Source organism: Larimichthys crocea, chromosome VII (assembly GCF_000972845.2).
Source record: "Larimichthys crocea isolate SSNF chromosome VII, L_crocea_2.0, whole genome shotgun sequence".
Lineage (NCBI taxonomy): Eukaryota > Metazoa > Chordata > Actinopteri > Sciaenidae > Larimichthys > Larimichthys crocea.
The window spans coordinates 4869567-4886906 of NC_040017.1; the positions used below are offsets into that span (position 1 = coordinate 4869567).

At 39.6% G+C, this 17340-nt stretch overlaps 1 protein-coding gene across 1 annotated transcript in view; it reads left to right on the forward strand.

Annotated features, from left to right (window-relative positions):
- The window catches only part of lrrc75a (leucine rich repeat containing 75A), a gene marked incomplete at its 3' end in the record, with an annotated part of 55956 nt that overhangs the window by 1691 nt on the left and 36925 nt on the right, over positions 1-17340 (forward strand). The window contains exon 2 of the mRNA XM_019270075.2: positions 10862-10990. Coding sequence (XP_019125620.2) covers positions 10862-10990 — 129 coding nt within the window. The remainder of the gene's footprint in view (positions 1-10861; positions 10991-17340) is intronic.

A 17340-nucleotide genomic window follows, 5' to 3' on the forward strand; every position in this document is an offset into this window, starting at 1 on the left:
CAGTTGAATTGGAAGATTTGGACAGCTGTAAAGAAAGGGAGGATCTGAGCCTGACAGGAGTGAAATTATGAAAAGTCAATCTGAATAGGCGTTTATCAACGAGATTAGAAGAAAAGGGAGGGAAGCTGGAGGAGATTTCTAATCTCTCATCTGCATAGACAGCGCTGAACAGAATCTATACGCTCTATATGTTCACTGTTTATCCCTGCATGACTCAACCTCAGGGAACAGAGCCTCCACAAACACACACACAAACACACACACTGCTTTCATAGTTTATTGTTTGGGCTTTGGAGATTTCCATCAGCTCCTCTTTGCTACTATTTACAGTTTTCTGATCAAAACCATTTAGATTGTTAATCCTTGAGTCAATGGAAAACAGTGGAGCAAAGCAAACAGGCTTGAAGACGAAGGACACCTCTCCATCCATCACTGTAAAGAGAGGAGGAGGAGGAGGAGGAGGCAGAGGAGGTGGAGGAGGGGTTGGTTACCATATCTGTCACTGCTTGATTAAGTTGCGATACCCCAGAAGACCAGAATCACAGTTCTCAGTCTGCAAGTGAGGACATAACAACACAGCAGACTGGTTAGAGGCATTGGAAGTGATCACTGATTCTGTGATTTCCAGGGCAAAATACATCATGTTGAATTGTTTTTTATGATGCCGAAAAAACAGCCAATTTGTTGTTTAGTTAATGTAGAAAATTGACAGCTTTGAAAATTGCAGGTGTAAATTCCAACTAGACACTGTTTACAGCTTCTCAGCTGTGCTGTCTATCTGTTTTAGATGATTGTAAAATGAATATTTTTGAATATTTGAAGCTTCCCAATGACTATATTTCACCGTGAAGCAGGTCAGAACAACACACTGAAATATAATCCTGTAAATGCTGTTGAATGAATAACCTTGGCATCTAAAAATGTTCTTTAGTTCTCCAGAATTAGCCCAGATTGTAACGTAGATGTCCTGTCTGACCTGAAGTTTGTCCTAACTGTACAACATCAACTACACTCTTTTAAGACAATAGTTCAACATTTTGGGGAAATACACTTTTCTCTTTCTCTGCAAAATTGAGATTAGAAGATCAATACCTATCTCGTGTCTGTAATTTCAGTTGAAACTGAAACTCTGAGGTGTTAGTCTAGCTCAGCGTAAAACACTGGAAGCAGGGAGCCTAGCCTATCCAGCTAGTCTGACTTAATCTGAAGTTCAAAAGTACACATAAAACACATTGTATCTCATCTGTATGATGCGTACGAATAAGTATTTTAGGGGGACTTAAGTACTGGAACTCTTTCTGGCAAACAAAAGCTGAGTACGGGACCAGAGTGTCCTCATAGTGAGGCTCATTGTACCACAGTACTGTGTATCAAAATCCACAAATCCTTTGTCAACCTGCACTATAGCCAAAGAAGCTGGACAGAAGTGTCGTTGTTGTACTTTTGAACAGTTTCCCCCTGCTTGCAGCCTCATCTCATTCTGGGACGGTCCAGTGTGTCAGATTTATGGGGGCTCTATTTACAAAATATGGACATGGTATATCATATTCATAACTCTGTTTGCATTAGTGTGTACACTAAAAATAAGATAATAAATAAGTTGTGTTTTTGTTAGCTTAGAGTGAGCTTTTTATATGTCTCTACAGTAAGCCAGAACGGACAAACTAAACTGGCTCTGCGTTTCTTCATGGGGTTGTTTCATGTAGGTGTCTCCTATACATTTGGAAGAAGAGGGTGCGGCAAGGGGTTTTCAGCTGTTTCAACCTGCAACAGTAGATGCCACTAAATCCTACAGAATGGAAATTGAAAGGAACAGGATGAACTCAGAACTAGGGCCAGATCATTTGAATCTTTTCTAAACTCGCTGGATAGCACAGTTTGAGAACCAGGTTTTATTTTCTGAAAAACAACAATATGAATAAATGGTAACTTTATTTAAATAAAAGAATATGATGGCTGTTTTTTAGTACGTCAACATGCACCGCTACAGATCCATTTAGTTCGGCACTAACTACAGTTGCATATTTGTTCATAATCAGTTCAGATAGCAGTAGACGGTTTCTCCCCTTGACTGAAAGAGCTGCCTTGTTTTTAAGTACATGTGATAGCTCTTTTTTATGGATGTATGTACCGAGAGAGGATGAGCCACTGCACGTAAAAGCACTTTTATTCTACTGGACGCTCATTTGAAGAGAACAATTTTAAATTGTCTGACCACTGACTGTTATATCTCTCTTCATCTAGCCTCACTGTAACATATTTAGGCCTTATTTTACAAACAGGCACTTTCCATTGGAGCTCCATTGTGGTACCAGATACAGCTGCTAGGAGATTTGTGGTGAACTATAAAACCTTTATCAGCACTTAGCTGACTACTTCTCTTGTCATTAAGCGACTTGATACAATTTACAAACTCAAGACGTTTCCTTGTTGTTTGTGCTGTCATATCAAGAGCAAAGTGGAGGTATAGTCTGGCGTAAACAGCAGTCCAAATGGCTTAGCTTTGATCCAGTGTGTGATGGGTTGAGGTCAAGCTCTTCTGACCTCTAAAGGATTTTTTCTTGCTGCTGTATGTGGAGCCAGGGGATTAAGGAAAAGGAACCGTCCACAAACATGATGCTCTCCAACTGGTTCAAAGTTAATATGGAGAGATACTGCGCTGGATAAATGTGGGTCAACCATCACATCCAGCAGTTGTGGGTCGCCAGAAGAGGCTGGAGGGTCGACTTAACAGCAGGAGGTTTTCTTACTGAAAGCGCTTCGGTGACATAACCATCAGTCGCATTTCTTATTCTTGAGTGTCTGTGCTCTGGTGGAACAGAACATGACGGACAGATCACATGATGAATTTGATAAAGAAGACAATTACTGAGAGTGAAGAGAGCAGAGAGGAGAAAAACATGAGTGTTGAACAGCTACAGACAGTGATGAAAGACAGAGGAAGAGATAGTGAGTGAAGACAGAAGACAAAGAGTAGAAATGTAACATGAGATAGGAGAAAGACTGGAGAGTCACTACCAGCTTCTCCTCCACATTGACTGGAAACCATGGCAGCGGCCAGAGGGCTCAGTGTAAATAGACATTGATTAATGAACCAGGAGCTCTGTTAAGAGCTAATGGGGAGGCCACCTTCTTAATCACCACCCTTCAAATAAGTTGAAGCGGTGAATTACCTCACCGCTGGGATGCCTTGAAGCTGATTACAAAACTACAACCTACAGTGTCTGGGGGAACCTCTAAATCTGATCTTATGGGTGGCGTTGGTAGAGCACGCCGCCCCATGTGCAAAGGCTCAGTCCTTGCTGTGGAAGCCCAGGGTTCAAATCCGACCTGTGGCTCTTTTCCGCATGTCATTCCCCATCTTTCTCTCCCCACATTGATGTCACTCTTCAGCTGTCTCTATCAGAAATAAAGCTTGAAAAGGCCATTTTTATTTTTTTTATTTTTTTTGTGACCATTGTTTTGTCAGATAATGGGAGGCTGTGTGTTATTTTAACATGAGAGATCATTTTTTAAGTAGTATTGTATGAGCTACTTCTGCGCAGTCAGTGTGTTACCTACAGTGCATGGTGGTTTCAATCAAACAAATGGAAGTCTTGGCACAGAAGCAGAGCAAAATGCTGCTGTGGACTGGGTCAGCAGAAAAACCTGTTTTAGCTACATAAAAAAAAGCCCACCTGCACTGTAGTGTGAGCATAATCTCTGAGCACAGTTCAACAGTCCTACAGTCCTAATACACTATCTGTGCATGTGTAGCTCATACAAACACACCCAAACTATTCTTATAAGGCTGAAACTACCATTGGTCACTGTTGTTGAAGGTGATCGGAGTTCATCCAAGAACATTTTCATATTAATCTTTTTCATTTTTTTTCTCTGAGGATCATACGCATTTTAAGTCAGATTCACTGAACTCTCCTAAATGAACAAACTTGTCTGATGAATAAAGTACCTGTTCATGAGGATGTGGACATTTGTGAGCCTTGAGCGTATGGCACTAATACAGTAGGTGGTGTGATATTGTTGGATTGAAAAGCATGATACTGGACAGCGACATGCAAAGGCCCTGAGGCAGATGTGAGATTGACAGATTCTCTTCAATCACTTGTACTCGACATGTAAGAATGTACAAGTCGTTCCCACCACGTTATTACAAAGATTCAGTGTTCTTTGAATCTAATTCTCAGCTTAGTGCTGCAGATGTTTCCTGTGGTTGCACGCTGTGCTGATAAAACTATTAAATATATATATATATTTTGTTGAAAGTTATGGCATAAAAGATCTAAAAGACCTTTACATAAACTGTACTGTTGCACATCCTCCATTTTCTTTCTTCTGCTCTTATCAGCATTTGAAGGGCAGAGTCTCAACATGATGCCGTTTGATTGATCGATTCAGCTTTGTTTTGGCTGCACTTTGAATCACAGTGGTGTGAGTGCTGCCTGCCGTTTGTACAGTCTGTACAGTCTGTGCAGTCTGCAGGCAATCTGTTCATCCCCAGCTAATTTAAGGACTTATAAGTGTGATTTTCAGACAGAGATACTTTCGACTTTGTAACAATTTTTGTACGCTGTCATCAACTACGCTGCTACACTGATTAGCTGTTGACATGATGCTCAAAGCTCCAAATGTCAGAGCCATGTTACCGATTGAGCCACATGTCTAGGACTAGTTATTTAGTCACAAATAGATTTGTTTGGACCAGGTTTAAACGCAGTCCATCGTCATGCTCACTTCATATCTTTATAATGCTGTGTAAAATTCACTGCTACTAGGCGTGGCACTAGAGTACAGCATGTCAGTCAATACAAATGGGCACTATGCTATGGCCCACCGGATTCCACCGGTAAAACTGGTAATTTAACCTTGCAGATATTTGTAAAACACACATCAAACTGTATAGATACAAAATAAAAGACATCAAAACCCATTTTGTTGGTCTTTCCAACAATTACCAACGCTGGTTTGGTCGAAATAAACCCTTAAATTGTCAAGTTAGATGTGAAAATATTTGCGAAAGGTGCTCCAATACCGACAACATATCCTTGGGGTCAAAGTCCATCTACCAAACATGCTTACTTTTTGCCACCTTTTGCTACAGAAACAGACTATTGCTGACCCAGAAAGATGTTCACCAGACCGGAAATCACTACCACTTGTTGTCAGATTCCATAGACAGAAATGGTAATTTTAGCTTGTATATATGAAAAACTACAGAGGTATCAACAATTATGTGGAAAAAGGGATGAATGGCATGATTGCTAGCAGTTACATCTAAATTTAATCCCACACTAACATTAGTACACTCGATTTTGTTAGTGAAAGGAATAGTTTTACTATTACTAGCTACAGACTACAACCCTGTTTCCAAAAAAGTTGGCATGCTGTTTAAAGCTGACCAAAAGCCCATTTGTCTAACAGCCTGTTATCCTGAAAACAAACACCCACTTCTGCCATGTTCCATTTTTTCCAAAAAATACACCATCTCCCTGGAGCTTCATGCCCTTGATATGTTTAGTGTTAGTCAGGCAAGAAAGGGCGAAGTCTGGTGACCTTTAATGTTGTGGTAACAATAATAAACACATGGTTAAAGTTGTGAAACAGTGATGGTTTGGTCAGTTTTAGTTATCAAAACTACTTGGTTAGGTTTAGGAAAAGGAGTAGGTTAGATACATACGTACATAGATGACACCAGTGTATTTTTGGGCAATTGTTTCCAGATCAGTGGCATGGCAGCCTGTACACTATATGTGTACACACACCTGGCAGGTTAGGTTATTACTCTACATAAAAGTCACTTAAATGATGCCTCAAATGTTATGGCTAAAAGGCTTCATCTATGAACCCTTTTTTATTTTGTTGTGCACTGTAAAACCTTTTGTTTTCAACTTTGACTTTAACTTTGATTTTTTTGAACTCTCACAAAGATTTTGCTTAGTATTGGAATTTATTTGAACTTGATTACATTGTTTTTATTGCTCATGTAAAGCTGTTCATTTTACATTTCACCACATAGATTTAGTATTTATTAAAATTCTATTTCAGCTTTTCAAAGATTTTTCTTCCTGTGAGACCGTCTCATCTCAGTGTGTCAGCTCAGTGTACACGGCAGTACCAGAGGAGGAGAAACTATTAACCTTTATCTTCACAGATATTTTGATTTTTTCATATCTGGAAAGTGACAGGTGAAACTGATAACATGAGTGAGAGCTTAGTTCCACAAAGGTGTCCCCAGAAAGCCGAATCAGTGAGTCAACATGCACAATACCAGCACCTTGGACCTGGACTAGCTAAATGGGATGCAGCCAGCATTTATGTCATTAATTCCACCTGGTTTTCATCCTATGACATATCAAAATGTCAGTCTGAGAAGAGGTCTAATCAACCAGAATAACAGCTCTGTGGCTCTTAAATGAAACAGTCCTCTGCTAAATGAAATGTACTTTTAGAAGCAACCTCGATTTCTGTGCATAGACCTTTAATATGAAATTATTATTATTAATAATAATGATAAGGAGAAGAAGAAGAAGAAGAATAATTCAGTTATTATCAGAAACCTCCATCTTATCAGAGGTGAATCACTTGTCTGGTCAGTGTGTGATCTTTATAAAGGTCAGTATCACCTTCACATGCAGGTCCACCTGCCCCGGTTGTCATTATTTACCCAAGAGCACTTGAGCCATTATGTTCGCCACCTTCGTCTCCAGCCCCGCCTTGTTCAGGTTCAGCTCGATTCAGACCTTTCAGACCTTTGCTTTGATGTCGATCAGTGCTAATTAGTGTGGGAGGTGCTGTCTAATGAAAGAAAATTAGACAGCCCCCCCCCCCCCCCCCCCCCCCACACACACACACACACACACACACACACACACTTTTAATAATGTACAGCTTTTTCTGTTTGGTCTCTTTTGTTTCAGTGTGTTCATTTTTTTTTACTTCTCATGGCAGATCTCCTCACACACACTGTCAGCACTCTGTTGTGGATATATTAACTGCTGATTCTTAATCCTCCTCATGTTTGGGTTCAGATTCAAGCGAGCTGGAAGATTAATTTTCATTTCTCTGTTTATTATTTGCACAGCACCTCAAATCCTTATGGCACTATGAGGAAAGACACACTGTGTGCTCCTCTGACTCATCCTCTCACACACACACATACATAGAAATGATCCCTATTGCTTCAGATGTTTTAATACCATTTTTTGCATTTTTTGAAGGCAAGGAAATTGAGGCATTTTATTGAACTCTGTGTTTCCTTTATTCGACATGTTCCCACCGAGGGAATGTGAAGAATTTACTTTCTAATTTCATTTCTGCTTTGCTTATAATTGGCATCAGCCATTTGAAGGAACAGTTTGACATTTTAGGAGAAATGTTGTTTCCTCTTATGAAGATGAGATTAGAAGAGTCAGTCAGTCCCAGATTTACTCTGTCCAACGGCTTCTTGCTTCTTGGTCACTCTTCTTTTCTTTTCTTAGCTTCCTCTGTCAATGCCTCTTCAGTCTTTTCTCCTCTGCCATCTGCCATGTCTACTGTTGCTGTATGTTCTGGCACAACACATGGCCTAAAAACCTCTTTTCCTCAATGGTCCAAAACACCTGTGGTACAAACACTCCCACGGTGCTGTGAGCTCACTGCCCTGGCAGCCCGGCTAACAAACTGAGCTAACATTAGCTAACAGCAGCTACAGTTGGCAGCAGTGTACTTCACTGTCCATCAGGAAACTCTGTAAATCACAGAGAGTTGAGGCAGAGCAGCTGGAGGACATCAGAGGGAAAACCAGAAAACATTTTCTCCATAAAATATGATCCAGTTTTACCAAAATCAGTCAAATAGTTAGTGGTGTGTGACTTGGTGCCGTAAAGCGTTACGTACTTCTCGTGGGTGAACGTACTCGGAACACAAAGTTACATCGTGCAACAACAGATGTATGAACGACTTCCCAGACATTAGTAGGGTTCCTTTCTGATCACAATGTGTCAATCTAACCCCATTTTTAGTCTCCATCACCTGTTGGAGTTTCAATGTGACACACTTGAACACTCCGCTGATGGAAATTAGTCTGTATTCATAATCCACAATAAAAAAAACAAATTAGCCAATTATTTTCATGCTACTATCTCTGCTGCCAATTCGGCGTGTCTGATTGGCCAAATAGCTGCCAGAAAGAGGTGTGTAATGCCACCGGGGCCTCTGACACACACAAGCTGAAATAATCCCAGACGCGATGCGCCAACAGTGCATCATGTGTGATCTCAACTGGAAACTGCGTGGTTCTGTGTATCCTGGTCACCAGCAGGACATATCACAACACACACCTGTCCGTGCACTAATCATAGATCTCTCTCATCTGCCTCGTTGCTATTAATGTCACTGTCGTCTATAAAATAGAGCAGCTGATTCTTCTGTGTGTCTGTCTGTCATTATTCACTGCCCCTCCTACACAAAACACCAGGCAGCATGGAGACACGCTCAGTGAGTCATACCTTTCTGTAGGAGACCAAGCCCCCCACCCGCCCGTCTCTCCCTCTCCAAACATAGTCAACCCTGTTGCCTCTTCACTGGCTATGAACTGTCTGCAAACATGCCCAACCCCAAAAAATGTATCTGCAGCTTGAGCCTGCACTTACCTACAGACTGAAATGTATTCTGCCAAGAGGAATTAGCAGACAAAGGAGTGGTGTAGACACAAAAGCAGATCCATTACATGTATACAGAGTGTTGACACTCTTCTGTCTGTGTGTCTCATTAACCCAAGAGCTGGTCATAAACTCAGTGACTGCTGTCGTTATGATGGTTAATGACACAGATAACGGGTCTGGACAAAAAACACAAACACTGTACAACATCACCACAAACTTTGACTTCACACAGTCGACTGTATAAAATAGTACAGCTAACAGTGTTGAAAGGAATGTGATCCATATTTCTTTACATCATACAGCACATAGATCAAGAAAGTATGAGTCATAATAGAGCTTATTCAAATATTATAAATAAGCCTAAAGGTTCATTCGCGACCTTGACAACAAACGGAAAAAAGATAAAAAAACAGTTTCTTTACACATTGTTGTTTTTTTCACCAAGGAGGGGATAATAGCTCTCATAAATTTACAATACTGAATATATCTAATTAATTTTTTCATTGAAATATTCTAAAGACTTGTGTTCTGGAATTGATTCATCTGAAAATTGTATTGTATTGAAGTCCTAAGGTTGCAAGTCTACAGCCATGCTTATTAGTGCCTTGATCCTGTACAGAGGGACAGTGAGTGCATTTAGCTCGATGCTAACATCAGCATGCTGACACGCCCACAGTGACAGTGTTGACATGTTAATAGTTAGGAGGAATAGTTAACATGTTTGCCATCTTAGTTATTTAGCAGCCTCTGCTAATTAGGACTAAACATAAAGTACAGCTCAGACCTTTATTTAGGATTTGGCATAAACAGCAGCATTCTGGATCAACTGCAGAGTGCTAAGGACTTATTTCAGACTGATAACAAGCAGTTACAATAGTCCAGCCTAGAAGTAACAAATGTGTGGACTAGATATTCTGTGGACATTAAAGCACATATCCTGTTTAAAGATAACTCTAAAGATGGTCCAGGTAGAGGCCAGGGTGAGCCCATCTATCTTTAGAAAGAGAGTTTCTGATGTGTTAGGGTCCAATTAGAAGAACTTCAGATTTGTCTGAGTTTAACATCAGAAAATTGCAGTTCATCAAAGTTTTTATGTCCTCAAGGCATGTTTGAAGTGATTGGTTTCATCAGGCTTGATTGATAAATATAATTAGGTATCATCTGCATAACAATGAGCATTAATGGAGTGGTTCCTAATGATGTTGTCTAAAGGAAGCATGTATAAGCTGAATTGAATCCTCTGCAAAAGACCAATCCATAGTTACTGAACATCAACATTAAACTACTCAAAAGGTCTTGCACACAGTCCCCAGAGGATGAATGCTAAATATTTTGATGACCCCAACTTTTCCTGCAATGTCACCATTGAGCTAATTCTTCCACTTGTATTCTAGAAATGTCAGTACCTATGGGTCCAGACGTTTATTGACTGCACTTGTATGATGTGGTTTTTAAGAAGATCACAGCTATTTTAATATTGTTCCCAAACAAAAGAAGTTTGAATGCCTATAATGCAGCATGGTGGATAATTGGAAGATTGTATTGGAGTCAGTGACAGAAGTTTAGTTCCCTTCCTCAAAATGCCTTTAATTGTTTCGATCTCATCCTCTGCTGTGTCTGTGGAGTTTGTTGAAGTTGTCATTCATGGTGACTTTTTAAGATTTAACAAGACAGCTGTTCACCCGTGAATCTCTGCTAACAGGTTTATGCACCGTCGGCTTTGATTGAGCTTGAGATGTGACAAATTTTTGATTTTCCCTCAGCAGCAAGCAGACAGTCAGTCATACAGCGGGAATCAATGCAGCAGGCTTTAATTTAAATCTTTAAGAGGTCAGAGAGTTTATAAAGCAGCGTGGACAATGTGAAAGTCTTTCAAGTTTTAGCTTGAACTCACACGAGAGATGAGATTGATGTGCATGCGTGTATGATATGTGTATATTTTGTTTGTTTATAATGGGAAAAATGTGTAGTGTGATCAATTATCAGTATTTCATCTTATCCACTGTTCATCCTACTGTACATATCACATGTGTACAACATGTTATATATAAATAGATTGCCTTGGATGCTTATAGGAGTGTTGCCTATATAAGAACTGCATGTACAGATGCATAAGCGAGAAAATTATGGTCTTATTTAATGTGTGTGTGTGTGTGTGTGTGTGTGTGCGTGCGTGTGCGTGTGCGTGTGTGTGTGTGTGTGTGTGTGTGTGTGTGTAGGACCTGGGCATGGAGTCAACATCTCTTGATGACGTGCTGTACCGCTACGCCAGCTTCAGAAACCTGGTTGACCCCATCACGCATGACCTGATTATCAGCCTGGCACGATACGTCCACTGCCCCAAGACGGTAGGTCACACACACACACACAAAGACACACCTACTGTAATAGGAAAAATGTAAATATTAAAGATTACAGTAAACACGCTTGTGCATGCTCACACACACACGCACACACAGAGTGGTGTGATTCATCGTCGCTGCTATCAGATGATCTCCTGACTCATTTTGTCTGACACTTATTAGGTTACGGAAGAGCTCCAAGTGGTTGTGCAGCTAAGTGTGTGTGTGTGTGTGGTTGTGTGTGTGTCCTTGAGGGAAGTACGGCTCCTTGTGTTTGTTCATTCATGTAGTCCAGTTTGTCATTGAGGGAGAGCGAGGGAAAGAAAGCGTGACAGCAGCCATACTGGATAAATAATGGAGGTAGGAAGTAGGAGCGATGGAGAAGGAGATGGGAATTAAAAGGCATGATGGGTGATTGCAGCACGGTGCATTGTGCTGAAACATTGTTGATCCACGTTGGCTGTTTTTAAATTAGTGCTCAGAATCTGTTCACTGGAGAAAGTCCTCGAGATGGAGAAGCAGCTTTCATTTCTAGACCTCGGGATCTTTCCTTGTATGGAATTGCTTTTGTGTCAAATCAATCCAAACAAAACGTCTTGAATGTCAAACAAAAATAAGAGCTTCAGAAAGAATAAAACTTAATTTAAGATAGAAAAAAAACTCACTGAAGCAAAAAACTGTAATCTCAAAAGCAAAATGTATAACATGAAAACACATGATTTGTTTTATGTAAAATATCTGTATTCCACTTCTTTTGTTTACCCTTCTCTTTGCTTCTTTCTCAGCTATCAGTCTTTTGCTCCCACTGTCAGCTTCAATTAAATCTGTCTCAAAAGAAACTTCTTCATTATCAAACAAATATAAGAATTTAAGAGAGAATAAAACAATTTGAGAGAGCAACTTCTCACTGAGACCAAAAAATGTAATCTCAAACATAAAATTTATAACTAACAAAAGTTACAAATATATCAGTCCTTTAAATGTTTCAACAAAAAACTGTAATCTCAAAAGCAAAATGTATAACATCTGTATTTATCAGAGTTTATCTTAACTTCTAACGTAACACAGCAAAACAACAAAATGTTTAGTAGAATACAGACAACATAGCTATATTATGATTACTTACACTTTATTAAACTTGCAGGAATTAATGCATGCATAGTATGTCTCAATGGTCAGCTGCTACAGTATCCGAGATGCTTGTTAACCCACCTTCTTCAGCGACCGGTGCACTGAGCTGTCAATCAAAAACTCCTTAACCAATGGGGACACACCCCTTAAAACCCTGTTCACCTGAGAGGTTTGTGTCAGAACTGAAAAAAAAAAAAAAAAAAAACGGGGCGCGCAAACGAGAGAGGTGACAGCGAAACCACAAAGACAACAGCAAGAGCAAAACCCTGTTTACTGAAAAAGAAACAAAGTGAACTGTAAACAAAAACATATTGATCCATAAATTTAAAGGACTGATATATTTCTACATTTTAGTTATACATTTTATGTTTGAGATTACATTATTTGGTCTCAAAAACTCTCAAATTGTTTTATTCTCTCTTAAATTCTTTTATTTGTTTGATAATGAAGCAGTTGACACAAATTTAATTGAAGCTGACAGTGAGAGCAAAAGACTGATAGCTGAGAAAGAAGCAAAGAGAAGGGTAAACAAAAATAAGTTATTAAAGAAGTGGAATACAGATATTTTACATAAAACAAATCATTTGTTTTCAAGTTATACATTTTGCTTTTAAGATTACAGTTTTTTGCTTCAGTGAGTTTTTTTCTCTCTTAAATTAAGTTTTATTCTTTCTCAAGCTCTTATTTTTGTTTGACATTGAAGAAGTTTTGTATGGATTGATTTGACACAAAAGCAATTCCATATCCTCGAGCTTTAAACGACGCTGAGATGATAAAATTGTTCTAATCTACGTGTGAGTGATGTGTGACCTTGCCAAGACCTCGTGAAACCATCTTGCCTTCTTAATTTGATTTATTTCCTGTGAAAACAGGATGCTAGGGTTCATTAGTGTAAGAGTCTGTGTTTCCCAAACTTTGGGTCGGGACCTAAAATGGACTGTGACTGTTTTTTCATTTGCCAAAGTAAAATGCATAACAATGATATGTGAATTCATTTTCCTAATTAAAATAAAGGAAGAGAGAACGCTGCTCTAATTTAATTAGTAAAATGAGATTAGAGGCTACGCACGGACTCAGAACTGGAGTTGCATCCAGTAAACACTTTCTTTTTTTTTGCTACGCTGGTCTGTTCAGTTCAGATTCTGTGCTCCCCCTTTCTTTTTTCTGCAAACCTGGGCCTGAAAACGTGACTAGCTTGCTGGTTGAGGTAAAATTGAGGAGACTTCTGTGATTCAGTTCATGTACATGGCCATATTGAAACAGTATTGCTGCTTAGCAGAGGAAAGTCTCTCTGTGTGTTTTATGTGTGGATGTGCTCAGTGATGACAGCTTCAATAGGGAAATACTGTTTTTGTGGCGTGAGGTTTTGGTCCATGGACTGCGGCTTCCTGCCAGACTCTCAAAAAGTTTGAATCCGGGCTGGGAGGGATCTGCCACAATGTTTCCTATGAGCCTCAGAGACCTGGCGGAGTACAAGTCCTGAAAAGATGGAAGACTGCACCTGATCACCTTCTCATCAGACCAAATGACACGCTGCAGCCTGCTATTGTCCTTGTCACTGTTTGTGTACCATTTAAATTGTTTGTTTTGTGTGTCTGTTGGTGACTAGTAGACTGTGGATGTAGATGTTCGGGTAATTCAGGGTGTATTTTTGTTAGTTTGGGAGCTGACCAATTCCTCTCTCTTTTGAGTTTCAAGGTGAAAACACTTTTGAAGTCTTCAACAACCTGCATGCGTCTTCAGCATCACCGTCTCCTCCCAGAGCAAATATTTCTTCAGAACTGCTTGACCTGTTGCACTAACAATAAGAACCGTTTTGCATTCAGGAATGTTCCCCTGTCAGTAATGTTTCCTAAGGGTAACAGATTCCTGAAAGCGAAAAAGATTTGAACAGATTTATGAGCTTAAGTTTATCTGCTGTTCCACTGAAAAGTAGATAAGAAGCAGCAACAAAACAGGCAGGCTCGCCATTTCTAAAAAAGGCAAGGTGACATACAGTAAATGTAACGATACATGATCAGTATTTTAGTGAATTCAGCTTCTGAATGATCAAAACAGATGACAAAAACTAGACTACCATGTCTTCAGCTCTTCCTGACTAAAAGTAATGAACATTTTTCTGAAAGGACTAGAAGTAAATCAAAATTACAAGCTAAAATCAGTTTTGTATTAAGAGTTCCAGAATGCATGGTAAGAGACCCTGCAGAGGAAACTGAGGATAAGGGTTTTGTGTACAGTTCATGTCAGGTGAACAGAGTAGCTGACGAGCAGAGTGATAATGAAAGAAACATCAGAGGAGGTGTTGCTATGTGATGCTGGTATGACCAACATGTTAGTAAAAAGTGGGAAGAAAGTCCAATACTGACTCTCTATTTGTGTCTGCAACAACTCTTGAGGGAAATATCTGTCTCTTTAGCTGCTAACTTTGTCTGTCCTGCAGGTCAGGTAGTGTACAGAGGGTTAATGAGAAACCAGCTGCCTGTTGCTGTTGGAAACAACACTGATCAGAGCAGCGAGAGAGGATAAAAACAGTAAAGTGGCTGTAAAAACCAAAACAACGAGCCAAAAGCATACACTGCACACATAGCCTATATGTCATGGACGTAGTCTCTGTGACTCGCTGGTTTCTGAAGAGCCGCTGTGAAGCTCAGTGTGGTGGCTCTGGCCGGTCCTGCTTTCGCCACCTTAAAAGCGTGGGTGGATCTGAGATTGGCTGTAGGAAAAATAAGCCACACCCACCTGTCAATCAAAGCAGTCATGCTCGTAATTCTGCATAACTTTAAGTCTTAATATCATTTAAACAGGTGAGTTGTATATAAATTCACCCTCAGTACAGTTGTCATGAACGGGGAAATTAGCTATAGAGACCAAAACAGTTTTTGTACCAGGCTGTAAACATGTTTATTTCTGTGAAGTTGGACATTTTAACATGGAGACTTATGGAGACTGACTCACTTCTGGAGCCAGCCTCAAGTGGACGTTTGAGGAACAGCAGGTTTTGGAACTTCCTGTGTTGGCTTCACTTCACAGCCACGGACATTGTCACTTGGCTGAAAGACACTAAAGTGCATGTAGGAGCTGAAAAGTCAAATGAACTGTGGGTCTGTTCTGATATAAAAATACTGACTAGACCAGCTTTAGCTTATGATTCAAATTTTTGAAATATTTTGTAAAAACTGCTGATCTCAGTGCACAGTGAACTAGACATTGCCTTGTGCTTAGTGTCAGGCAATATTACACTTGGATTACAGACATCTCATTTTTGCTACACAGTACAGAATTACTGTGTTTTCCCTGGCATCAGGATCAGTGTAATAAAGTGATTGCACGTATAAATTATTGACTCAGAGTCGTGTTACTCTTTAAATCATCCTGTCCATCGCTGCAGCCACAAAGCACAAACCATACAGACGCATTGATTAACAGCTCCCCCTCCAACACAGGAAATTTCCATCAAGCATTGCCCTAAAAGCACGACAGTATTCTCAGAGTCCCTTCACAGCCAACACACAGCACCTGCTCTGCCTTCAGGCAGCTGATAACAGCACATCTGTGCAGAGGGAGCATGTTTTAAGGATTTTGTTTGCTGTCCATTTTCTGCACTGTTTGCTTCACTTCCACCTGCCGCTGTTCTTATTTTATACAGCCCAGATTGTGGACGTTGCTGTTTTGAAGTCGTCGTGCTGATTTTGTTGTTTAATGTGCACATGAAGATATCATGCAAGTACACTGTGACAGAAGCCACGCTGCTGCTCTGTGTGGACGTCCTCTTTAAGTCTTCTGTTTGAGTCGATACTCCAGAGAACTGATTGAATGAACTTGGCCCACCTCACGGCCCGATTAATCTATCTGATGATAAACACAGTAAAACTGCTGGAGGATTAATAACACCATCCCGCAGATAAACAACCAACGAGACTGGATTAATACATTGAGGATGTGGTTGTGCATAAATAGAAATATAATCATTAATTACAGTGTTAATCCTCTCTATGTGAAATTTATGGATCAGTCAGGGAGATAAAAGAACAAGAACATGATGATCATTAGCATTTAATCACTCAAAAACTTTATTATATATGAAACAATCTGTAACTAAATATCTTTCATATCATCATAAATCATATTTCAGTATCTGAAGTTGTCTGTATTCATTTTTACAGCAATACTTACATAAATCACAGTCCAGTGAAGCCCTGGATAATGCTGTTACTATCAATAATAAAACACACTCATGCACACTTGTGTGTAACTAGATTACAGTCAAGCCAGTATGAGTTCTTTTCATAGACAGCCGGGGTGGTATCGATCTATTCTACAGTAAATATGAAATCAATCAAAGCGCATCATATCCATCATCCAATCAAACCAGGACTAAACTGTCTTTTAATCAAAGGTCAACGTTAAGAGGCCAGTATGTTGGGCAGTGAGTCATTGAACAATTTGTATGTTATTTTCATATAATTTAGTTATATAATGCAGCTGGACCTATGTGAACAGTCTGTGAGCAGCGAGTATCAGATGTCATGATGCAGGCGTGGCATGAGTGGAGGTGTCATGTCTGATGGAGGTTTTGTTGGTTTGTATACAGTGCAGAAAGGTCCTGTAACCTGCAGCTTACTGTAATATTTACACTAGATCCACCAGGAGGACAGAAAACATTGAAAATGTCCATAATAAGTCAATAGCTGAATACATTTCTGATCAGAAAATAAATGAAAAGGAATGAAAAGTTGGGAAAAATAAAATTGGCAGTCAAAATTATGAAATGGTAAGTTAAGAATTTGATTTTTCAGTGACAGCAGAGGGATTAGAGCTCCAATGATTAGTCCACTAATTGATTAGACCAACTAGTTCTATAATTAATAAAGTCATTTTTCATGCAAATAAATGATGGACCTTTATGTGCACGTGTTTCATTGTGGTTTTAACTGGCTAACATTAGCTTAGCTTGCTAACGTGGACGATTTTCTAACTAGTTAACACAGCATGAATAGCTAATATCAGCTAATTTGGATTTGCTGTTTGCAGGTTACTTTGTCAACTGGCACAAAAAAGCACCTGGACACGTGGCAACACGGCTGGTTGGTTACCCTTAACCAACCTTAACCTACCAACCTATCACTCGCCAACATTATTGTGAGCAAAACACTATGAGTGAATGTGTTACAACTTGACCAAATTATGATTTTAATGAACAGAAAGCAAACGATTGATTTCTGTGA